The 25,963-nt window shown below is 42.3% G+C and overlaps 1 protein-coding gene across 1 annotated transcript in view; it reads right to left on the bottom strand.

Moving 5' to 3' along the window:
- The window catches only part of RBKS (ribokinase), an 85,339-nt gene that overhangs the window by 47,616 nt on the left and 11,760 nt on the right, over window positions 1-25,963 (bottom strand). The window contains exons 2-5 of the mRNA XM_049651910.1: window positions 21,180-21,312; window positions 9,196-9,259; window positions 8,202-8,264; window positions 4,682-4,846 (exon numbers count right to left, since the gene is read on the bottom strand). Coding sequence (XP_049507867.1) covers window positions 4,682-4,846; window positions 8,202-8,264; window positions 9,196-9,259; window positions 21,180-21,312 — 425 coding nt within the window. The remainder of the gene's footprint in view (window positions 1-4,681; window positions 4,847-8,201; window positions 8,265-9,195; window positions 9,260-21,179; window positions 21,313-25,963) is intronic.

Genomic DNA, 25,963 nt, shown 5'->3' with positions numbered 1-25,963 from the left:
CAATCTTATTTGCTTGTATTTTGCTGAAGGAAAGCATTCTTACCAAGGCCGGATGGTAACAGGCTGGATATGTAGGCTTAGAGTCTGACTAGTAACTAAATTTAGGGGAAAAAATGAAAATACCATAAAGCAAAGGACTCTCTTTGGCTCGTGCTACCATGAATTAGCATAAATATTTTACCAGGGTGAAAAAACTGTGAAGAATCAGTAGATGTAGTTAATCAAATAAGAACGCACCTTTGTAATAGTTTAGGTGGGAAAAAATAATGTCCCGGAACCACACAAAAGCAGAGGACACAAGATGTACCATGGAGTAACTTGGACCTGGAGGGGTGACTGACAGCCCCCAACATAGACGGGCTGAGCTCCCGGTTGTCTTAACAGCATGCCAGTGGCTGGCACAGTGATGCCAGTGAGGAACGGGTGAGCCCTGTGAGGGGGGACGCATAGGTGCAAAGCCAGGAAAACGAGGGGGAAGCGCTTCATGGTGTCACCATGGAGGGCAGGAGCCAGACAGTTAAGAGGGCCTTAATAACAAGCTTGGGGGCGCCTGGGTGGCTCAGTCGGTTAGGCGTCTGACTTTGGCTCAGGTCATGATCTTGGGGTTCATGAGTTCGAGCCCCACCTAGGACTCTGTGTTGACACCTCGGAGCCTGGAGCCTGCTTCGGATTCTGTGTCTCCCTCTCTGCCCCTCCCCCGCTCGCACTCTGTCTCTTTCTCTCTCAAAAATAAACATGAAAAAATTTTGGAAAAAAACAACTAGCCTGGAGAAATAGGAAGAAAGTCACCCTAAGTAAAGAAACCGGGAGAAGGTTGGGGTAACCAAACACTGGCTTGGCGGCCTCCCTCTACGGGTTGTTTACTGTGAGTTGATCAGCAGAAACGCTCAAAAGTTGGGCTCTGTGCTCGTGGCTGTGAAAGTCAAGGTGGCCGGCCAAGAAGTTTGCTTTGCCAAATGGAAAAGGACTAAAGTGGCATTAAAAGATATTTTGTGTCCTACCTAGAATTTAATCTTGGCGATCTTACAATCTCAATTATTTATAATTGTTCCTGTAATGTTCCATTTGCTTTGAAATGGATGTAAAGACCAGACCCGGCATGCCTAATTTCATCCCGAGCAGCTGCAGCACCAGCTCTCTGCTGTGGGCCTGCCTCGCAGCGTCCTGACCCACCGAGGAGGGGGCCGGAGGGCGCCACTGGCTCATTTCTGGTACTGCAGGTGCTGTTTAAGACCAATGCTCTCTTCTTGGTGAAGACACAAAGAGATTTCTGAGATAATCTATTCAAAGATGGAAGGGGGCCTTTTTCCTCTGTATTTTAACAACTATCCCTAATCCAATTATACAGTGTGTTTAATTCAGAGCTCGTTACTTGTGAGAAGCACAGATAAGGCGGCTGTGATAAACCCACAGAGGAGGGGGAGGGGGATTTTACCACCTTTCTTGCAGGTGGAATACTGCTGATGAGCACACAGGCGGTCTCACAGGGCGATGGACAGGACGCCAGGTGCTCGCCGCATCTCTAAGACTGCCCGCTCTGCTCTGCCATCAGGACGCTCACACGTCCTGACATTAAACAACCATGAGAGCTCTAGGCCCAGTTCTCTTGCTTCACCGAGGAAGAAAGTGAGGCCCAGAGCAAAGAGCTGACAGACTTGCATGCGGTCCTCCATTTACTAAGGGGTGGATTCTGAATTCAGAGCCAAGCTTCATGACTCCCAAACCAGTGCTCCTTTCATTGTATCGCTCTTTTATGTGAGAAGGAAGACATTAAGTTCACACACACACACACAAACATACACACCTCATGGTATAGTAGCTAAGCTGCTCTGGCTGGTAACTACCAATCGAGGACTAGCTGAGTTCTGGATAGAGGAGTACGTGTGCACGTGTGCTTGTGTTTGTGTTTTGTGGGAGCGCGCAAGGGACGCAGTGCAGAAAGCACTCTAGGATCCCAGAGACGGGAGCAGTGAAAACACTGAGAGCTTAGGCTACAGGATGAACAATGTTACAGTTCGTGGATCTTACTTTTCTTCACAAAGGCTCAGTTCCTTGAAATCAATGGGATGTGCAGTTTCTTTATTTGAAGTGTGCTCCAGGACACAGAACTTGGGTCCTGGTGTCTGCAATCCGGGTTTCTGCGCTGACCTTGGTTGAACTAAGTACTTAACCTCCCCAAGTCTGTCCCCTCACCGCCAATTTGGGAGAACAACGCCTGCCTTATCTTTGTCACAGGTTTTCCTGAGGGTCAGATATATTTGAAAGTGCTTTATAAGCTATACAGTACATAATAAAGGTAAGGCATTACTCCTTCCAAAATCACTATATGGGAAAGACCACGTGGAATTGATCCTTAGGCAGGCTGGCTCTTAGTAAAAATGCCGACTTGGCCAGTGCTCTTTGGCCTGCCATCACCTACCCTGCCCGTCCCTGATGCCCCGGGTCCTCCAGCTCCTCAGCGGGCACAGCTGCCGGGCAGGTGATGGAGGAAGCAGTTTTGGACCCCATCCAAATGACAGCCTGAGGTCAGGCTGCCTGCCCTTCTAGATAACTCTAGATCCTCCACCGTGGTACCCTTCTCTGCTCCACACACTGGGTAGGTAGCGGAGAACCAGAGCAGGACAGAGGAAACCGTGATCCCTGAGAAGCAAGGGAGAGTAGGAACAGAAGGTGCATGAGGATATGCCTTGACCTATATAAGGAAAGACAGGAGCACGAATGAGGTGGCACGTTGTGTTCACATCACCCGATTCGGATGCGTGGCGTGCAGGCGACGCTTACCACAGGCACGAGACTCTCTCTGTGACACCCCTGAGAAAATGCAACCAAATGGGTTTTGGCTTGGAATTCTCTCTGACAGCTTCGAGTCCATTAAAAGTACATTAAATGTCAGTGAGAATTTGCCACGGCATGTTGTTTTGCCAAGAGAAAAATTTGTTAAATCAGGACATACATTTAAAAATTCTCCACAAAATCATTTCAAGTAACTTACTTTCCATTTACTGCTATTTAAAATGGTGTAGACTTTGGGGAGAAATCACTTATGCAAACACACACACACATACACTTACTGTTCTTTTTCTTCTTTTCTTTTTAGTTTTTTATCTTGATGAGAACGTTTTATGTGGAAAAGTCAATGTAAATCACAGAACTATGGTCACAATATCAAAAGGAAACTACTGTCTTGGAGTGGCTACTTTTTATTTTGATATATATTTTTTTGACCAAATGGTGCTGAGATCAGGATATGACCCTAATTTTACTTTCAATTAAAAAAATTTTTTTTAATATTTTTATTTTTGAGAGAGCAAGAATGAGCAGGGGAGGGGCTGAGAGAGAGGGAGACAGAGGATTTGAAGCAGGCTCTGTGCTAACAGCACGGAGCCCTATGTGGGGCTTGAACCCATGAATCGTGAGATCATGACACAACCTGAAGTTGGATGCTTAATCAGCTAAGCCACCCAGATGCCCTGGATATGACCCTGATTTTACTTTATTTATTTAGTTTTTAAAGTATTTATTCATTTTTGAGAGAGAGAAAGAGAGAGAGCGAGCAAGTGAGCACGAGAGGTGGGGAGGGGCAGAGAGGGAGACAGAATCTGAAGCAGGCCCCAGGCTCTGAGCTGTCAGCACAGACAGTGGGGCTCGAACTCATGAACTGCGAGATCATAACCTGAGCTGAAGTCGGACACTTAACCAACTGAGCCACCCAGGCTCAGCACCCCAATCCTGATTTTACTTTAAAGAGAAAAGTGAAAAGGGGAAGACATTTGGAATTTACTGAGATTCATGACACCAGGCTTGGCATCATGTTTTATTTTATTTTGTTTCATTATTAGAACAATTCTGTCGGGGGGGTATTTCTAGATGTATTTAACAGACAAGGCTCAGAAACATCAGATGGTTCTGGAAAGACCACAAAGCTAACAAGGAACAGAAATGGAGTCTAAATAAGAAGATGCCTTGCCTACAAGTCAACGGTGAAACAGAAACAAAAGAAAGAAACCATTTGGATTTTTAAAGAGTTTGTTCTTGGCTGGGGGTGGAGTGGGGGGAGTGAGCATGAGGGCAGATGAATCAATGTTAGCCATGTGTTGATAACTGCTGAAGCCAAGTGAAGGGTTTCATTATGCAGTTCTCCCTACCTTTGTATGTTTGAAAATTTCCAAAAGCTAAGGTCAAATGAAACCAAAGACTTAAAAGACCTTGACAACATAGAGAATATTACATACAAATAATCTTCTGTTGTTTATAGAACAGGGATGGAGTTTTACAAAAACAAGAAAAACGAATCTTCAGCTCCTAGAGACGTTTATCAAAATATACCTAGCTGGGCAGTCATCATACAGGACATGCGGCTTGACCTCGCTTCTCGGAAAAGCGATCATTCCACTATGGGACCATGGGCTGCTTCTGAGGTACTAGTCGCTACTTGTATTATTTCTGCTAACTAGATTGAAGATTTGTATCGCTGGATATCAGAAATGCTACTCAGGTTATTTTGTACCCAATTTATAAGCTTTTCTAACCTTATGAAGAACTATAAGAAGACCGTGAATCTTACAGGCTGGAGAGAGGATATTTTACTACAGGAAAAGTACTGCATTGCTTAACTTGAAAGGTTACCTTTCATTAAAACAGGGATAAACGCTTTTCTAGGAAGAAGAATATGTAAAATCACCTCCATTGCTGTGGGCCATGGTCAGGGCTTCCAAAGAAGTTTCCGGAGTTATTTCTAGCTGGCAGATCATTACTTTGGCTCTGCTGATGGCCTTGGCTGCTTCCCTCAGGTCTTCAGTATTCAAAAGTAAATTCGCTCCGGCCACTATTATGATGATATTCTGGCCTATAAAGAATTTCTACATATTTATATTAAAATCCAAGCAAAGCCAAGCAATGATATTCTGCAATGTTACAATCCCTTACAAAGTCACTATGTTAGATGTGTTGTAAGTATTCATTTTAACATTTCTAGGCAATTTAGGTGAAGTTCTGTATTCCTACTGTATCTTTTTTTACACTATTCCTGCTCTGTAAGATCAATATTATTCTGATAATTTTGAAAAATCGAAAAAATATTTCCCCATTAATATTCTCATATACAAAGAATACTAGCTGGGAAGTGATATATAACATACTTAAAAATGGCTGGTACGATGTATGTGGTAAAGATTCTGAATCCTAGATGACAGATGTGGTAATGATGTGTATAAATAGGAATAAACTTGCCTAACACTAAAAACTAAGGCTCAGTAGTATGCAGTCAGTTCATGTACATAACCTAGGGTATCTCTGAAAAGTGATTCTGAAGGTCAAAACATAGTTTATAATAGCTAACAGATGGAAAGCTGTACCAGCTAAGGCAGAGAGAGGATATTTGGCCTATCCAGCACCAGATCAAACAGAAGCAGGGGTAAAGGATCTTGAATACTCATCACTTGGACCCACAGTCTATAATCCCACCTAAATGGGGAAGGACTGGGGGTGCATTTATGTTAGTGAACTCTCCAGAGCTGTGCTTTCCATGAGTGTAAGCCACAGGTGGCTGTTGAACACTTGAAATGTGTCTTGTCTAAACTGACATGTGCTTCAATTGTACAATGAATAGCAGATTTTAAAGACTGAGTACAAAGACGAGAAGGTCAAATCTCTTATTACTTTTTAAGAACATTTTGATTCCATGTTGAAAAGATAATATTTGAGAGATATTGGGTTAAGCGAGTATATTAAGATTAATCTTACCTGTTTCTTTTTACTTTTTATTTTGTAAAAAAAAATTTTTTTTAATGTTTATTTTTGAGAGAGAGAGAGAGACAGAGTGCGAGTGGGGGAGGGGCAGAGAGAAAGAGACAACAGAATCCGAAGCACGCTCCAGGCTCCGAGCTGTCAGCGCAGAGCCCAACACGGAGCTTGAACCCACGAACCGTGAGATCATGACCCGAGCCGAAGTCGGACACTTAACTGACTGAGCCACCCAGGTGCCCCCTACTTTTAATTTTTTTTAAAGCTTATTTATTTACTTTTTGAGAGAGACAGAGACAGCGTGAGTGGGGGAGGGGCAGAGAGAGAGCACGGGAGAGAATCCCAGGCAGGCTCTGCGCTGTCAGCACGGAGCCTGATGCAGGGCTTGAACTCACGAAACCCTGAGACCATGATCTGAGCCAAAACCGAGAGTTGGATGCTTAACCGACTGAGCCACCCAGGCACCCCTCTTTTTATTTCTTAAAATGTGCCTCATGGAAAACTTAAAATTATGTATGTGGCTTGCATTATATTTCTTTTGGACGGCACGGACCTAGAGAGATGAGTTGTAGCAGCCATATCTTTGCATTCCAGGCTGCTCGTGCTGATCCTGTATAGACATGACCTAAAATTACCTCTGAACACAGAACACAGGCTAGCCTATCATCTTACCGCAGATGTGTCTGTTGGCCGCAAGGAGGACTTAAAAAAGTGGGGATGGTTCACCATAAACCCAATCTTGGGACTGGAAAAATTCAACGTACCCACACACACTGAGAGGCAACATATCTCCTTCCTTTACTCCTTCGGTGACCTCATTCCTTCTGCTAGTGTCAACTGCTGCTTCTGGGTTGCTGACTCCCAAATCTATGTTTCTGGCCCGGCCTTGGCTGATGAGCAGCAGGACTTAGACTACAGCTGTCTGACAGACACTGCCATTTGGCTGGATCGTTCCGGCCTCAAACTCAACTTGTCAAGACTGCACTCCTGACTTCACCTTGCTATTCATTCCTTCACTTATGAGAGCCGACTGTCCCCTCTCTGGGTATTTGTGTTAGCTCCTCTAGGACAATCTGTATCCTCAAGGGTATAACCATATCCTACACACAAATCAGACAAGTTCTATCATAACAGGCACTCAATATGTCATATAAAACTGTATCTTTGTATGGAAAAGGCAGGAACTTGTTCCATGAATAGGCTAGAAATGGAACTCAAAGATATCCCTAGAACACAAAAAAGAGGTTTAAGACAGAGGTTTAAGACAGGCGGCAATAATTACTTAAGACGTAGCTTAAAGTAATGAACACAGGCTATTGTTAGAATGACAAATTTTATCTTCTTTAAGTGGGATACATTATCTTCTTTAAGTGGGATACATTTTTTCATTGTTATTGCAACTTGGGGATCACTGGAGTAGAGCTGAATATTCTGTATCTTCTGTGAGAAATGATCGTGTGAAACTATCCTACATCAAAGACCTAATTATGACAGGGGCTGGGCATGGGCCTGGGTGGCTCAGTCGGTTGAGTGGCTCTTGATCTCGGCTCAGGTCATGGTCTCACGGTTCATGAGATTGAGCCCCACAATGGGCTCTGGGCTAGCAGCAGGGAGCCTGCTTGGGATTCTCTCTCTCTCCCTCTCTCTACCCATCCCCGCTCCCAACCTTTCTTTCTCTCAAAGTAAATAAACTTTAAACAAAAAAAAGATGTTACTTTGACAAATCCTAATTTCACACAGTGCACACTGCCCACAATGCACTAGGTTCTGTCCTAGGTGCCCCTTGGAATGCTGGGTCATTCTGAATTCAAGAATCTTATGCAGGTTTTTTTATACTTAAAATAGTGGGAAGAAATTATGAAAACTTTACTTGAGGGTAAAGGGAAGTTACTGTTTTTAAAGACAAATGTTTCAACTGTCGCCAAGGCCCTGTGACAGACAGACATGGTTGTATATATAGACTTTTAAGATTTGATTGCCGTTTAAAGAGCAGACAAAATTGAATGCTAATGATAAGTTGGAAGTAATTAGTTGCTGCCATTTGCTCAGTAAATATTCTATAAATATGATTCATCAACTTCCTTGTGCACCTATCTATTTACATTTATTTACCTAGTATAACTGAAATGATGGATGAATACCTAACTGCTTTTAGAGACAAATATCAATTCTGAGTTCACGTGAAGGGTAATGGGACATTATAGGATATAAATATTATTTTGAGGCAACTATAACACTTCATATGTATTGGATGGACAATTTTATATTTAAATGATCAACCTGGGAAGTATAAATAAAGGGAAGCATTCATTTTTTAAACTAGAAAGAGCACACTTTAGGCCTTAGACTGGTGGGCATAGTAAGAAATCCATAGGATTAGAGTAAAAACTGATGCTTCTGTTCTAGTTCTGGACATGAACTGCTTCCTGAAATGACACTCTAATATGCGAAACACGTACCTTCATTATTGACAATTATAGAAGCAGTTCCTGTAGCAGCATCTTGAGTCTGATATGTAAATTCTAAAAGAAAAAAAGAAATTACAATCATGTATATACAGCCTGGCACGGACAATCTATTTTAGCGATTTCAATGCACTACTAATCGCTGGAAAAGCTTTTTAACCTTTAGCCATCTGGGATGATAAAAGAAATAACTAATTACCGCTAATTTATACCCATCACCTATACAACAAGGAAGACAGAAGTCTTTACTTTGTTGCACCTTCGTTCTGCATTAGTAACAACCCAGCAGACCCCCCCACTGCCAAATCACCCAAATTACTCATAGCATATCCACATGCATTTTTCTAGACCACCATTTCTTTTTTTCTTCAGTGAAAGAAATGATAGGCTTCAGATGAGAGATTAAAGTCAAACCTATGCAATGCACTTGTTTGTGTTTCTTCATAAACTTTGTGTCTCATGAAGCATTATGGTCTGGAGCGTAAATGGAAATGTTGACCAGGCAGCCTCTGGCAGCGGCAAAAAAGCCTTGAAATGGAGCCAGAGACCTGCATTCTACTCCTGGCTCTAGCTCCAACTAGCTGTGTGCTCTTGGACAAATTGAGAACTGATCTGGCCTTCGTTTCTCTTTTGTGCAACAATGGTATCGGCTTCAGTGGTTTCTAAGATCATTTCCAGCCATGACATTCAATGACTTTTCTTAAAATATCTTTTGTGAATGTAGCACCTGTTTTCTCTTGTCACCTGCTTTAGAAACATTTCCATGAGATGAAGGTTTGTAATCTCCTATCATTTTATTCCCATCTGGAGGAATGTACATGAAAGAATTAACCAAACGACATTTAAGCAAGATGAGACAGAGCTGTGCATAAAAATTCTCTGGCCACCAGAGGAGGATCTAATAATTCTATTCTATATTCAACTTTTCTTGTAACCAGATCCCAGAGGAAAGTCATAAAAACTAACTTTAAAAAAGATGAAATTTTACCTGTAGAAATATCATTCTGTTTTAAGTTTTCTATATAATCATTGCCAAAAGAATCTTTGCCAACCTGTACCAAAGAAATGATGAATGTTAGATCTTTTACATTTAGTAAAATGCTACAATGTAGTTTTTAGAATACTTAGCATTTTAAAAGGGCATATCTGCACAGTACTTTATAAACATTAGCTAATTAATCTTCTTAATGTAAGATGCTAGACTTGATTTCAGCCCAAATAATTGTTATATATTAATGTTCCACTTGCATCCAACCTAAAACGTGAAGCATTAAATGGCTGTCCCAAGTTCAATCACTTTGCTCTCATTTTGATCTGTTCCTGTGGAAATCACCACTGTGCTGTCCACCATCAACGGCCCTCAATATTTATGAAGAATCTCAGTTGTTTGTACTTCACTGTAAATGAGGGCATCTTTGTCATGACTTGCCTGGTATTTTAGAGTCTTCTTTGACATGGGATGGGGGCAGAGAAGGGGGAATTTAAAAAGCTGTCGCTAACTTGGGTAACTTGGTGTAGTAAAAGTCTGTCGTTCTTGAGTCCCAGCATGCATTCTGCTAGTGATCTTTCAGTTTTTCCTTGGACACTCACTCCTCTTCCATTCATAGGCAACATAATTAGGGTGGCAGATTTGTTACAACCATCGATCCTAGGTTGACACATCATTATCACCCAAACTCCGTAGTTTACATTAGGGTTCGCTCTGGTGGTGTACATTCTATGGGTTCTGACAAATGTATAGACACTTATCCACCATTACAATCTTATCCAGATGGATTCACTGCCCTGAAAGCCTTTCGCGCTCTGCCTGTTCATCCCTCTCTCCCTCCAAGTCCTTGGCAACCACTGATCTTTCTACTGTCTCCATAGTTTTGTCTGTTCCAGAATGCCGTATCATTGGAATCATATAATATGTAACCTTTTAAGACGGGCTTCTTTCACTTAGTAAATATATCTGAGTTTCCTGCATGTCTTTTTTATGGCTTGATCACTCATTTCTTTTTAGTGCTGAAAAATATTCCATGGTATGGACGTTCTGCACTTTATCCATTCACCCACCGAAGGACATCTTGGGTTACTTCCAAATTTGGGTAATTATAAATTTAGGCTCCTGTGAATATTCATGTGCAGGTTTTTGTGTGGATGCCCTCCTATTTTTATGATTTTAATTCCAGTATAGTTGACATACAGTGTTATAGTTGTTTTCTCCTATTGTATTTTAAATTTTAATCAGCTGTCACCATTTAAGTATTAGGAGGCTTCACAAAAACAAGTTTCCAGGAGGTCCTGAAAATTCAGATGTTCTGGTAACGCTGGGCCCACATTCCTGCAAGGGAACCCAGCTGGATCTGCCCCAAAGGTGAGTGAGTCCATGCTGTCTAGTTGACCACAGCCCCTACAAGGCCTATTGCAATTTATGTTACCTTCTCGGCACCCGTAGGCTTTTAGGCTTCACTCCTGAACTACTTTTCTGTCCTGCAGGTGAGCACCGCGTCATTGGATCATGTATCTGTCTGGGTCTCGGCCACTCCTGGTGAGTTCTGCCTTTCCACAGAAAATTGTTCCCCTCTGGATATATCGATAGAAAGAAACCTAGGAGCTTACTTGGGTCAAGTTCCTCAATGAGTGAAGATACAATTTCCCGGTAAGATTTTGGATGGTCTAGATCAGGGGTTGGAAAATTTTTTTTTCCATAAAAGGCCGGATGGGTAATAGTTCGGACACTGTTGGTCAGATGGTCTCTTTTGCAGCGGTTCAGCTCTGCTGTTGTAGTGTGAAAGCAGCCGAAGAAAATCTGTAAACAAATGGATGTAGCTGTGTTCCAGTAAAACTTTATAAAAACACATGGTAGGCAAGATTTGCTCCATGGGCGGTAGTTTGCTGACCCAATTTAAATGCCTCCTCCGAGAGCTTCTTTCTCAAAGAACACTTTTCCCTGTGCTGCTTTTCTGGTAGAAATGCTGAGTAGGCAATAATCTCAAATAATATATAATAATTTCTTATGAGCAGAATTCCTGTCTCTACAAAGAAGAGTGTCCACTATAAAGCACTGCTGTGGGGGAGAGTGCCCGGTGGAGGGAGGTCATTTGTCAAAGGTTTTCTTGGTGGGAGGCTGGCCATTTATCTACCAAAGCATCCCATTTCTTAGGTCAAAGATTCATACCAGAAACAAACCGTTTTCTTATCTGTTTTTAAACATTATTTAACTCTCTCCCATGGGCAATCAAGATGTGATATAGTTGGGAGGGACGCCTGGGTGGCTCAGTCGGTTAAGCATCTAACTCTTGATTTCAGCTCAGGTCATGATCTCACAGTTCATGGGATCGAGCCCTGCGTCAGGCCCTGTGTTGACCGTGCGGAGCCTGCTTGGGATTCTCTCTCTCTCTCTCTCTCTCTCTGCTCCTCCCTGCTCTCTGTCTCTAAAAATAAATAAACATTAAAAAAAAAAGATGTGATATAGTTGGGGAAAGCATCACTACAAGAATATTGTAGGGATTAAAGGAAGGCCATTCCTCAGCATGTGGGGCCCGGTACAAATTAGAGCAAAGAAACTTCTCCCCTTTCCTATCAGTTTAATACAGGCAAAATCTGTTTAAGGTGAACACCAAAGGCATGTCTGATAAATGGTGGTGATGATATAAACATTTGGAAGTGCAGGGATTAGGGAGAATTGTTGGAGAGGAGGAGGCAACCCCAAAACATATGGCTTTGCCTTCAAGAAACTGATAATACTGCAGGGAAAAGAAGGTGTTACAGAGACACCCGTCACACCAAGTGGAATATCAGGCACATCCGAGGCATAATGAGGAAGGGACGGCCTGCTCAGACTTGCTGCAGTGGTATTTTAGTGGCTGCAGTAGCTGTCTTCTGCTTGGGGAATCACCTGATGGGCTGCGTCCCTTGCTGACGGTTATGGTTCCAGATTTATTCCAATAGTGACTTCCTGGCAAACCTGTTGGCTGGTGTTCTAAGCTCTACGTGAGAGGTGAAACAAAATACTTTGCTTTTGCCTTCTTTGATATTCCCATGACAAAAATAAAAATCTCATAACTAAAAAATAATGGAAAAGTAACAGCACTGCTGAGGATTTACAGAAGTCAACCTTAGCCCTGTTAACTTTGCATTTGGGTTGTGGAGATACATTACAAAGTAAAAGGAGTGATAAGAAGCCTGAGAACAGGAAGACGACCTTTGCACTTGTGTCATGGAAGTCAGAAGTGCCCTCACACCGCCTGTGTGGTTTTGGGCAAGCCACATTTTTTTAAAAAATGTTTATTTTTGAGAGAGAGAGAGAGAAACAGAGAGAGTGAGAGCTGGGGTGGGGCAGAGAGAGGATGGAGGGGACAGAGGATCCAAAGTGGGCTGTGTGCTGACAGCAGAGAGCCCCATGCAGGACTCGAGCTCACGAATGGTTGAGACCATGACCTGAGGCGAAGTTGGACGCTCAACTGACTTAGCCACCAAAGCGCCCCTGGGAAGGTTGCTTTTAACTGCCTCTTGCCCTCAGTTTCCTTATCTGGAAAGTCACAGCACCTGTGAGGATAAAATAACATGCATGAAGTGTGCTTAAAACCGTAAAGGATTAAATAATGGCTTGGTGCTATCACTGTCATTATCATTGTCGTCGCCATCCTCATCATCACCATGGCAGTTACTGCTGCTACCAGGGCGGCTTCCCTTGCGGGGAGGGGCAGGGCTCCTGCTTCTTGGATTCAATCTTATAAACTACTTTCCTGTCCATCTGGTTCTCCCTGATGCTTCCAATTCTTCCTGTTGCTCCCTATTTTCAAACAGAAGAGCACTTGATCATGGAAGCAAGCCTGTGGGTGCATTAAATTATTTAAAAAATAAGACTGCATTACTATTATTACAATAAAAACGTAACATCTCCATTAATGGTGTAACTAATGCTGTTTAATGTAACCATGTATCCCGTTGCTTCCACAAGAATAACAGAGCCAACTGGGAGGATGTCTGTGTCTTAGACATACATATTACATCGAAATGCAGACAAAAAGGCAACAGAGATCTGAGTCCTTTCTTTCTGCATTACAGAGTCGCACAGATGCCTTGTGCTGTGTAATACTAAAAGAATGCCATTTTCCCGATTTCCCCATCCTCGAACCTCTTACACAATCATTTATTCTGCTGGATTTCCTTTAAAAAAGGTGGAGCGAAGTGAACACTTCCCCATCCCCTGTGCTTACTTCTGACTCGAATGTAAGCCTCTTCCCCAGTCGCTGGACACTGATAACCAGGAGTCACAGGAACAGAACCCAAGCAGGTGTCCTGCAATGACTACCACTGACAGCTGAGTGAAGCTACCTTGAAAATCCCAGTGAATGATGCAAAGGGAAGGTCCTTGAAATAAAAAGGACGTGAAATAATGTCATAAAGGAACCTTCATAGGTGTCTCTGGAGTCTTCCCTGTTTTCCCAGTCACATTTTGCTTATCAACTTGGCAAGAGAACTTGAAGTGTAAGTATCTTGGCCGTGAAGCAAAGTAGCGCGTGTGGAAGTCAGGAAACTTGGAATCGAATTTGTTTCTGCCATTATCGAGCTAATTAAAATGCTTTATATTTTGCTGCAAATTGTTCCACCTGAGCTAGGTAGGGTGGGACGGGGTGGGTTCTCTCTGGCAGGTAGGAAACAGATAGTTCTCAGCCTTCGCTGTGCATCGGTAGCTCCCGAGGAGTTTACAGACATCCGGGTGCTCGGGTTACACGCCACATCAATTGAACCAGGCCCTGTGCAGGTGAGACCGAGGCAGGCGCACCAGGTGATTGCAATGACTCCAGCCTCGGCCCGCTGGGACAGTGCGCGTAAAGCTTTGCGTGGAAGAAATGAAAAGGGAGAGCACAGTCCTGCCTGGTGCTGGGGTGGGAAGTCAGCTAAGTGGGAACACGGAGGAGTGTCGCCTACAGAATCTGCTGGGGGCGAGGGGCCCACCAGGGTCCAACACTGGGATCAAGGTATCGTAAAGCTACAAAGATTGCTGCGCTTGTGTTTGCTGACTCTGGTCTCATTTTCACGTGGCTAGGCTCGCTCCCCCTTGCTTTGCTGGCTTCTCTTTCTAACACTCTTATTTGGCAAAAGTAGTTGGATTTCTCTGTTCTACAGAGTGGTCAGTAGAAAAGCACTGTTAACTTGGTATGATCATTTGTGTTAAAACACAAGGTGAATACAATTCAGTCGTGTCTATTTCCTTGCCTTCTGAGAACTTGGAAGTCCTTTCCTCTCTCCACCTAATCAAACCTTACCTGTTTTTCAAGCACAACTTAAAGCCTACCTTCCCTATTCTAGCCCTTCTTAATGCTCTCATTTCCTAAACTCCTAGAGCATTCCTAATAGGTACCATTAAACATTTAATTGAATATCATCTTATGTTGTTTGCCTAAACAATCTCCCTAAAGGTCTAGCCTTCCTAAAGCTTATTGGAGACTCTAGCTTAGCAAGACTCAAGCCCTGTACGTGAAATGTGTTCATAAGTATTTGGTCATCTTAGTTGCCTATTTATTTTCTTGGGCCTATTTTATCATTCTTAAAGTTTTTTTTAATGTTTGTTTATTTCTGAGAGAAAGAGAGAGAGCAGGGGAGGGGTAGAGAGAGAGGAAGACACAGAATCCGAAGCAGGCTCTAGGCTCTGAGCTGTGAGCACAGGCTGACAGTGGGGGAGGCTCGAACTCACAAACCGCAAAATCATGACCTGAGCCGAAGTCAGATGCTTAGCCAACTGAGCCACCCAGGCGCCCCTATCTTATCATTCTTAAAGGGATGTGACCACAGGCACTCAGACTCTCCTAGCAGTGGCTGCCAAAAGGGTCTATAGAAGGTTTTGCTCCTAAACAGCCCTCTTGAAGGCACTCCTACACTATCCTTTCAGATAGTAGCAGTGAAATACTTTCGGGTAAAAGGGTTCTGCGAAAACCACTTTTGGGTAGAAGGATTCTGGGAAAACCATAGTCTGAGGGACCCTGTTCCAGGTGAAAGAAGCCAGGTCATTGGCAATTATGGACAACTACTTGCACTTATGCTAAGGCAACTCCTAGAACCCGAGAGGCTCTTCAGGAAATCCCAGGCTTAGCTCTACCCTGAAGACTGTAGAGCAATGCAGCTGAATAGAACTTTCTGCAAGGATGAAACGTTCTCTAACTGTGCTGCCCCAAACAGGCACTTGAAATGCAGCCAGTATGATTGAGCAACTCAATTTACACTTTTATTTTAATTACATTTAAATCTAGCTGTACGTGGCTAGTGGCTACCATCTTGGATAATGCGGCTATAGGGAGATGTAAATTAGAATCACGGAAAACAAAAGGGCTGGCTGTATCAGGAGCAAGAACATTTCCTCCAGCTAAGGCTACTGAGATATTTCCTTCACTCTTACCACCGAGAAGGCTCTCTGCATTGAGGGAGAGCCAGTCATGGCTTCCATAGTCCAGAACCGTGACCTAATGCTGAGGAAGGTAACTTCAGTTAGCACGACATTTATAACAAACAAACATCCACATTTCAAAATGGCTGAGAAATGGGCTTCTTGGAATCCTTGGATGGCAGAAAACATCTAGTAATTCTATCCATCAACACATAGTTGAGGAAAATAAAACCTAGAGGACCAAGATACCGTACTCAAGGTCACATGAAGTTGAATATTCTAAGAAATTTATCACATATATTAAAACAGATTGCCAACTTTCAAAGGTAGAGTGCACAAAAACATAATTAACACTCAAATGAAGTTGAACACAATTTAATATTTGTGACTCAAGACATTCTGTGACATTTCAGTCCCGAAAGTCCTATTGAACAGCAGGTTAGGGATACTAACATGCATTTGTTGTCCTATGACAAAACCTGGCAGTTGCTTTTTGGAGTAAGTCCCTCAGAATATTATTTTTTTTTAACTTGTTACTTGTGGCTTTGCCTAAAAGAGGAAAGAAGAATATATACGATTCCACTTGTTTAAGCTAGCTGGTGGTTTAAATCCTATCTAAATGGGTGTTTAGCTTCATAATGGCCCTTAACATACAAAATTAATGCTACAATCAGTATTATGAGGCCTGCTTATCCAAGAGTGGAGGTGAGTTGGTGGTAACCCAATTATTTCTTCCATTCTTCCTATATGAGACACACATTATTTGGTTAGGGTCATAGGGTACCCTGTGTTTGGACATGTGGCCAAGCATTCCAATCAATATAACCATTAGTTCTAGCCAGTTGTCCTACAGCAGAGCTCAGGAAAGGACAAATTTCACTTCATTCCTGGAATGGGATTACTTGGAAAGGGATGGTGACTAATTTTTGATCTTTGAAAACTAAATCTTACTGCACAGTTGACTGTCCCACAGTAATCTAACTGACAAGGTACCTTTTTGGTTAAGATGATGAGTACTCTAATATACTGCTTTTCAAACCATCTGTAGTGAAGGCTCAGTTTTTTTTTTCTTTTTTCATTTTCAATCCATTGTGGACTAATAATTCCATAAAATATAACAAATAAAAACAGAAAAAAATCCTACAAAATACAAGGCTTAATTTATTATTACTATTATATTCAACAGCTATAAAATTCCTCTGTGAAATTGCTATAAATATTTCTAATTGCTTATTCTCAATTTCTGTACTGTCCAGACCACTGACAGTTTGCAGGATGCCTGAGGGTCAGACCTTGAATGCGTGGCTCTAATATACTGCCTCTGTCACAGAGCTTAATATCTGCCCATTCCTCAGGGAAAACACACAGCTGTTTTTATTAGTTTTTTTTTTCTTTTACCTTTTTATTTTCATTAAATTTTTTTAATATTTATTTTCTTTTTGAGGGAGAGAGAGAGAGAGAGCGTGAGTTGGGGAGGGGCAGAGAGAGAGAGAGAGGGAGACACAGGATCTGAAGTAGGCTGTAGGCTCTGAGCTGTCAGCACAGAGCCCGATGTGGGGCTTGAACTCACAAACTGTGAGATCATGACCTGAACTGAAGTCAGCACTCAACTGACTGAGCTACCCAGGTGCCCTGTCTTTTTTTTTTTTTTTAAGTAAGCTTTATGCCCAATGTGGGGCTTAAGTCATGACACCAAGATCAAGAGTCACATGCTCTACCAAATGAGCCAGCCAGATGGACCTAGTGAGTTTTGATAATGTCATGTTTGAGGAAAGCAAGACCAGGGTCCTTGAGGGTCCTCCCAGTTGGCTGATTTGAGATCGGGGTTATTTGGGTCCTTGCCTGCTCAGGGTTCCTTTCCACCGCACAAGAAGCAGGGTCTTTGGGCTCATTCCAGGCAACCACAACTTGAACTCTTTATTCTCCCAAGGTCCTCCCTAGCAGCCAGTTTTGGATATCTAGAAACAACTTCCTCCTCCAACATTTATCTTCAATGGAATGGTGGAAGAGGAAACACAAAAATCAGGTATTATGAAAGGTATTCTAACAGACTCTGCCCTGCCAAGAAGACTTTCGTTTTCTATGATATCTGCCTAGATTTTTAATCTGAAAATATCATTTACAGTTATCCTTCGACTGTGGCCTTGGGCCCACGACTCAGTTGAGTACTGACTGTACAACTCTTAACAACTTGAAGTGTTTCATTATTACACGTTGCGCTGGATACATATCGACGGACTCTTGCTTAATAGTCCTCATCACAGTATCTTGGCAAATAATTCCCCTGAGCTCAAAAGAAGATGTTTTGCATGTGCCATCAGTCTTACTTCACCAGAGCTTGAATTTTAGTTTGTTGCAGGGTAATAGTAGGTAAGTAAATGTTGTTAAGAAAACTGTAGGAAATTTTCTACCTGTTTTTCTTTTGCTCCATCTCTTCATTTTTATCTGGAGTAATGTCATGATTTTGGTTTCCACTTGAAAGTTGTCATCTTTAAAAAACTGCTATACAGCAGGTTGGCTAATTTGCTTAATAAGAAAATACTTCACCAATGGAAAAAATATCAAGATTAATGGATAATGACACCTTCTACTATAAAAGATATTTTTCTTAAAAAATTTTTTTTAAATGTTTATTTTTGAGAGAGAGAGAGAGACAGACAGACAGACAGACATAGCGTGAGCGGGGAAGGGGCACAGAGACAGGGAGGCACAGAATCTGAAGCAGGCTCCAGGCTCTGAGCTGTCAGCACAGAGCCTGATGTGGGGCTCGAATTCACGAACTGTGAGATTATGACCTGAGCTGAAGTTGGACACTTAACCGACTGAGCCACCCAGGCGCACCAATTTTTCCTAAAAAAGATTTTTTTTAATGTTTGTTTATTTTTAAGAGAAAGAGCATGAGCAGGGGAGGGGCAGAGAGAGAGATGGAGACACAGAGACCAAAGCAGACTTCAGGCTCTGAGCTGTCAGCACAGAGCTTGAGGAAGGGCTCAAACCCACAAGCTGTGAGATCATGACCTGAGCTGAAGTTGGATGCCCAACCGACTGAGCCACCCAGGCACCCCTAAGATATTTTTCTCTTTAACAGGTCTAAGAATACTGTAAAGTCAGTTAAGTGTCTGACTCTTGGTCTCAGCTCATGTCTTGATCTCAGAGTTGTGAGTTCAAGCCCCACGTTGGGCTCCACGCTGGGCATGAAATCTACTTAAAAAAATGTCTATATCTATATATATATCTATATCCATATCTATACCTATATCAAATACATCACCTATCTATCTACATATATCTATAGACATGTACAGATATATAGAGAAGTCTAAGAACATTAAGCTAAAGAAATATGTGTCTAAAGGTTCCAGGTTATCTAAGCAAAAGCACCCCGTATGGGTTTTGGCTGAAGCCATGCTTTCTTATCCTCGCTGTACAGATACCCATGCTGAAGCCTAGCACGGGGCTGGACAGCAGATGACTGCATCAGGGGCACAGTAGATATAAAGCACTTTCCAAACTGCACAGGTGCTAACACAAACTGTCATACACGGACTGGAATAAGACAGCACCACTGCTTTATCAAACTCCTAACTGTAACATTTCCCCAAATACAGCCCTCTGCTGTCTATTCCTCTCACATCCACTCCTGATGGTTGCATGATTCACTTCCCAAGTTCACTTCCACAACTCAAATATTTCTATTTTGCGTTTCTCTTTGCCTCAAATTCAACAGACCCAAAATAACACCAATCTCAATCTTCGAGTTGGATGAGATCCCAGGGGACATCCAATTTTGACTTTCATGGCTACATGAATAGCATTTATGAAGCTTCCAAGAGGGGTTCTCTAATCTCTCCTTTTACGGCTCCGCTCTAGGGAACTCCTCTCTTCCCAGAGCAGCCATTTTTGGTACTTTGCTTCCAATACCCATTCTCTGTCCACATTTTCCCAGCCAGGAAATATCGTCCTCTTTCCAGTTCCCAAGCCCCCGTTAAGTCAGCACCATCTGATGACTCCCCAAACCCTTCAATTCTAATCAAGTACAGGAGAGGTCAGGCCTACAGCTCCCTCTCCTCGCCCCATAATTCCTAGCATGTAATGGGTCATCAATAATTCATGGATGATTGACATTTAAAATCTATCAAGAGTTCAACCTTAGCAAACGAGGGTTTCTTACTTTGAATCTTGTGCTTCATGTGATGTTTTTGACCAAACAGCCAGATGAGAATTATATCGTGTTAATCATAAATTAGAAATAAAACTGCAGTTCATTAGCAGATGAAATGATAATCGCTTATCGTTTGTACATCATTTAAAGACTCCCATGGAGAGAAGAGTGCTGTGTGCACTGGGAAGTGACATTTCAGAGACATTTTGGTAAAAATGACCCAGCCTACAGGAGAGGGCTCATTCTTTTAAATTTCTCAGATTCCTCTTATCTTTTACTGTGTAGACCGAGTCTAGCTTTTCTAAAGTAAATTATCTTTTTTGTTACACCAGTGATGCAAGCACCTTAAAATTTCATTAAACATGCAAACACTGAACCTCTGGCAGCCAATTTTGTCTTATTTTCAAATAATTTCAGACGGATGGATAGAAATAGGGGATATTTTACATACCATTTCCTTATATTCCTGCAAAAAGAATTATGCCTAAAAATTAGTTATGGGTAGTTCAGTAAAGCCCAGATTCCTTTCTGATCCAAGGGCTAGCATTAGAAGAAATAACTTAAGAGCTACACGAGTGAATCACAAGTTATTACACCGACTTTCCAAGAGCTGTGTTGCAGCGAAAACTGCTAAAAGCAGGATTAACTTCTGTCGTTCAGAAGCTGGCATACAGAAACTCAGTGGGGCAGGCGAATTCCTCTCACTTCTCATCCTTCACTTGGAAGCCCAGCAAGTTAAAGACGTGCATAATTAAGTTATTTGAGGACTGCTACTTCCCAGAGGACACACGGAGGTAGAAAGCAATCTAAAGGACAAGGAAGATTATCCTCTCCTGTTTAAATCTTTAACAAGGAACTACCAAAAAAAAATTAAACAAAAAAGAACAAACCAGATACTCAAAAGCAAGTACATGTAAATGCATGTTTCCAGCAGCATATTCACAATAGTCAAGAGGTGGAAACAGCTCAAGTGTCCATCAACAGACAAATGGATAGACAGATAATGGTATGTACAATGGGATATTATTCCGCCACAAAAGGAAAAAAAAATAGTACATGCTATAAGGTAGATGGACTTTGAAAATACTACGTTAGGTGAAATAAGCCAGACACAAAATGTCACGTATCCTAAGATTCCATCTCTAGGAAATATCCAAATAGATAAATCCACAGAGACAGATGGTGGTGGTGAGGGTCTGGGGGTGGGAGTGGGGTGGGGGGGGGATGGGGAGAAACTGCTTAATGGTAAGGAATTTTACTTTGGAATGATAGAATTGTTCTGGAACTAAAGAGAATAATGGTTGTCCAACAACACTGGGAATGTACTAAATGGCACTGAATTGTTCACTTTCAAACGGTTAAAAAATAAAAACAACTCAAATCTTAAAAACAGACTCTTGCCTCTAGGAGCCTCTCCACTGTAGTTTACACTTACCTTGCACACCATGGATGTCTTTGCTCCGAGCCTAGCAGCTTGGACACACTGGTTGGCACCTTTCCCTCCAAAGCCAATAAAAAACTTATGTCCATGAATGGTTTCACCAGTTTTGGGCAAACGAGAAGTAAGGCTATCATAATTTAAAAAGAGAAGGAAAAAAAGGCACATTGGTAACTGCAATCACTTTAAGTTCTTCAGAAGAGAGAAGGAAGGTTCTCTGAAGGAGCTCTAGTCTTCGCAATCAGAAGCAGAGATTATCTTTTCCTTTAAGGTAACATTCAGGGCGCCTGGGTGGCTCAGTCGGTTCGGCGTCTGACTTCAGCTCACGTCATGATCTCATGGTTCATGAGTTCAAGACCCACACTGGGTTCTCTGCTGTCAGCGCAGAGCCCGTTTCAGATCCTCTGTCTCCCTCTCTCCCTGCCCCTCCCCTGGCTTGCACTCCCTCTGTCTTTCTCTCTCAAAAATAAGCAAACATAAAAAAGCGATAGCACTCAGTGGATGGCATCACCTTCTAGAACGCATCTGCTGACGGGATTCTTTACTCCCCTACAGTCCCACAGCCACGCTACTGAAGCTCCACTTCAGATGACAGTTCCTAGTGTCTGTACTGCATCAGGGGTGTTCGTAGGTGCCTTTGTTTTCCATGATGGGGAGCTTTTGGAGGGAGGTAACTTCACATTCCTGCTTCTCAGTGCCCCCAGCACAGACCTTAATTCACCATGGGACTTGATAAATGAGACCAAGTTAATGTGTGTTTCTGTACAGATAGATCTGGTCACTTTAACAAGAGGTAGGAAGTGTAGCAGGATTCTGGTACCCATGTTCAGGACCTACGGAGAAGGAGGAAGTTTCAATTCTAGGCACTAAGGAATCACACTTGTTTCCTTGCAGGTGGGGTGGGAGTGGGGCATTTCAGTGACAGGATCAGGTGTTAGCCCCAGTCCCTCCTGTTTACCGCCCATTTCATGTACTGACTCAAAAACAGCATCTATTAAAAAACAAAAACAAAAAACGGAGTCTGAAGAACCTAGTTTAAAATTTTTACTATAGGAAATTTCAAACATACAAAACTAGAGAAAACAGTATATTAACTTCTCTACCCCCATGCACTCATCACCCAGATTCAACTATTGTCAACTCCTAGCCAATCTTGTTTCCGTCTGCATTTTTAGGGACTTCTCCAAGAGCTAAGGATTTTTTTTACTGACCTGTTACTGCCTAATGAGGGTAGTACTAAAGGAGACAAAAAGTCAGGGTAAAAGGTTTTCTCCAGGATATGATTTTCATTACATCAAAGTGGAAAATGTGAAGAAACAAATCTTTGAAGGACAGAAGACTTGAGAATGGAAAGAGCCCTTGGTATAAGGGCAAGTGAAGAAGATGGGCACCAGTGGCACGAGGACCGGGTGGCCACAAAGAAGTGGGCTAGACGGACCAGATGGGAGGATGGCAGGTGTGACCGAAAAGGTTAATTAGCTTTAGATGGGAAAGAAAGGCCAAGAGAGCAGTTCACGACAGTAAGTCAATTGAGAACCTACTCTGTCCTGGCAGATTTGTAATTTATATTCATTTCCCACCTACGCTGTGATCTTTCTGAAACCAGTTCTTATTCCTAATTATAGAGTAACAGAACAATGCCAATTCCTACAGGTCACTAACAGCCTGTTTGCGATGGAATGACTGATGGCTAATGCCAAGAACACGTGACTGTGTCGAGGACGACCAAGTTCAACCTGTGCACCTCCTTTATGTGGTTCTAAAAAATCTCAATAAACTGGGCTAAATGACTCCATTCCCAAGCAGTGCAGTGTCAAATATGGTTATTTGAGATTCAAAAGAGACTCATCAATAATTTGAAAACATTCTATTCCACTCCTCCCCTTTCAATTCTATTTTTATCTCCTATTCTAAATGCATTTATAGTACTGATGAAAAAAATCCATCTACAAGGTTCACTTCTGAAAAAGGTACTCAATCAAGAGAAAAATGGTTTTAATGTAATGTTATTATCCTGTCATTTAATTTAGCAATGACAAGTGATGATGAGATTTTGATTTGCATCAGAAATCTTAAACATTTTAGGATTCTGTTATGAACAGGCAATGATGAGTAATCTGTGCGACTGAGTATGTGAATTCTTGGCTTATTGATGCTGCTACAAACAACATCCATAACAACCTCAAAAAGAAAAAAAAATATCCCATGTGGCTAAAAACAGGCAAATAACTTAATTAGTAAGACTGTCGGTAAAGAAACTTAAGATTTCCACTATATTCGTAGTTAGATCTGGGTCACAATTCACTGGTTTGAATCAGGTATATTTTTTTATTATTGACTGTGGGAAATCATGAAAAATATATCAGCAGATGAATATTGGGATGTATATATATGGGACGGAGGAGTGAAATCGGGGGTACAGTGTGTATGTGTTTGACGTGAGAGCAGATGGCTGGGATTTAAACTCCTTTCTAAACAACTTATATTAACACAAGCACTGTACTAATTTAGCCATCACTGAAATTTCTCACTCCTTTGGAACCCTACCCTTTCCTTTCCGCATCTATGCCCTACTCTTCTTTCTTTCTTCCTTTAACTGTGGACTTTCCCTGTGTGAGGACAAGGACCAAGTCTGTCATGTTCTCCATTTTATCCGGAGGGCTCGCCACTTAGCATGGGGCTGATAAAATATTTGACTGAGTGAATTTTTAAAAGAGTTTTCCCTTGTCTCTGAAGGGTGGCAGGAAATGCCACCCCAAAATACGACTGGGGGACAAGACATGCTGCCCAAATACGCCACTTCGGTATATTGATTATGTTGAGTGGTAGGCACGTGAAAAGTAGCAAATGGAGGGAGAGGCTTTCTCTGAACTGCCCTTATCTGCCTACAGACCAGTCCCCCGAAAGGACTCAATGGCCATGAATCCCCTCCCCAGGAGTTTCATCCACCAGCAAGGATGGACTCCTGTCACAGGAGAGGAGGCTAGAAGTCAACATCACACCCAGATAAACGTTGTCACAAATGTTGTCTTATCTATTTGTTCTACTGAGGGCTAGTTCGTCTTTCCTAAGCCATTTGCTCTCCCCCTAAGAAGCCTCCTTCCTTCCTCCCCCTTTCCTATTAAGAATCCTGAATTCCTAATCGCCTTGGGGAGTTACTCATTTTCCTCTGGGTATTTCCCATGTATACCTGGGGGATGCAGGCCAGTAAACTTGTTTTTCTCCTGTTAATCTTTTATTCCTGGGGTCTCAGCCAAGAACTGAGAAGGGTAGAGGGAAAATTATTTTTCCTCCCCTACATCTCTCTTCTGTCTCCCCTGTGTAGCATCCATTCTTACTTCTGAACTGCGGACGTGGAGGTGTTGATGAAAGGGAAGGAGACCGGCAGGGATGTTCAATTGTCTGGCAATGACAATTTCATGTTCTACCAGACCTCGCCCACTGCATTCCCAATATTAGCAGCCACTCCTGTCCTCTAAGCAGGAACTGTAACTAGAACTCATAGTATCATTCCTTCATTCATGCATTCATTCAACAAATGTTCTATTTAAAAAAAAAAATCTTTTTTAGATTTATATATTTTTGAGAGACAGAGCACAAGCGGGGGATGGGCAGAGAGAAAAGGAGACACAGAATCCGAGCTGTCAGCACCGAGCCCGACGCGGGGCTCGAACTCACGAACCGCGAGATCATGACCTGAGCTGAAGTCGGAAGCTCAATCGACGGAGCCACCCCGGCACCCCTCAACAAATGTTCTATTGGTATTTTCCAGTATACGTCTACAGGACAAAATCAACTTGCTGACAATGTAGTAAGACCTAACCCTGATGCAAGTAATACATGAGTGAAAACAAACAAACAAACAAAAACCTGTCGGAGCACGAGGTTAGTATGATCTGATTCATGTTTGTTTGTTTTTTTAGATCAAATTGGCTTTATTAAGCGATTCATGAATCAGGGCAGCATCTAGCAAGTAGAGGGGACCTCCCCAACTCACGATTTTTTAAAATAAAAAGATGTATGTACATGTTCTTACAGGATATGTAAATGCGCAGAAAATGAAATGTTAATGAGAAGCATCCATGAAAAGGGTGGAGAGAGGGAGCAAAAGTTCATGTTTTACTTTATATACTTCAACAGAGAGGTATGTGCAACAAGAATATATCTGTGCATTATGGGAGGCCACTGGTTACTACTTCAGATTCATCTGGCCTCCCTGCATCCCTGCCACCACTTCTTCCTGGGCTCCCGCTGGCTTCTTGCGGGTGCCACCTGCCCAACTGAGTCTTGCCCAATGCCAGTCTTTCCATTCCAGGGGTTTCTGTTTCTTTGTTATGGTTCCCCAGGCTGTCCCGCAGCAACGAGCGACCAGTTGAACACGTCAGGTATCTTTGTACAGGCTTTTCTTGCTCCCTGGATTACAGACCCGCACAGTTTATGTGCACTGAAGCCTTTGTCTTGTGCCCTTTCTCTTGAACCCAGACTAAGACAGTTTACTGCTTATTTTTTTAAGGGTAAACGAACTGGAGTGGAAAGCACTAGAAAGTTAGTTACAGTTGCCGATAGGCAGAAGCATTTCTGAGTTATAAATCCTCATTTACCTTGGATTAGGCTTTCCTCTCTCTTATGAAATATCATGAAATTAAGGTCTGGTTCAAGAAAGGATCTACACAAGGCACCATCCCCTCGATGAAAGCATTGCTATGATTCGCCCCAATTCAAACATAAGGTTTAGCAGGGCGCGCCAAAGACAAATTAAATTGCTCAAAGGAAACTAAAGA

This window comes from Panthera uncia (assembly GCF_023721935.1).
Source record: "Panthera uncia isolate 11264 chromosome A3 unlocalized genomic scaffold, Puncia_PCG_1.0 HiC_scaffold_12, whole genome shotgun sequence".
NCBI lineage: Eukaryota > Metazoa > Chordata > Mammalia > Carnivora > Felidae > Panthera > Panthera uncia.
Note: the sequence above shows the minus strand (reverse complement) of the source record. Positions and strands in the feature narration are given on the sequence as shown.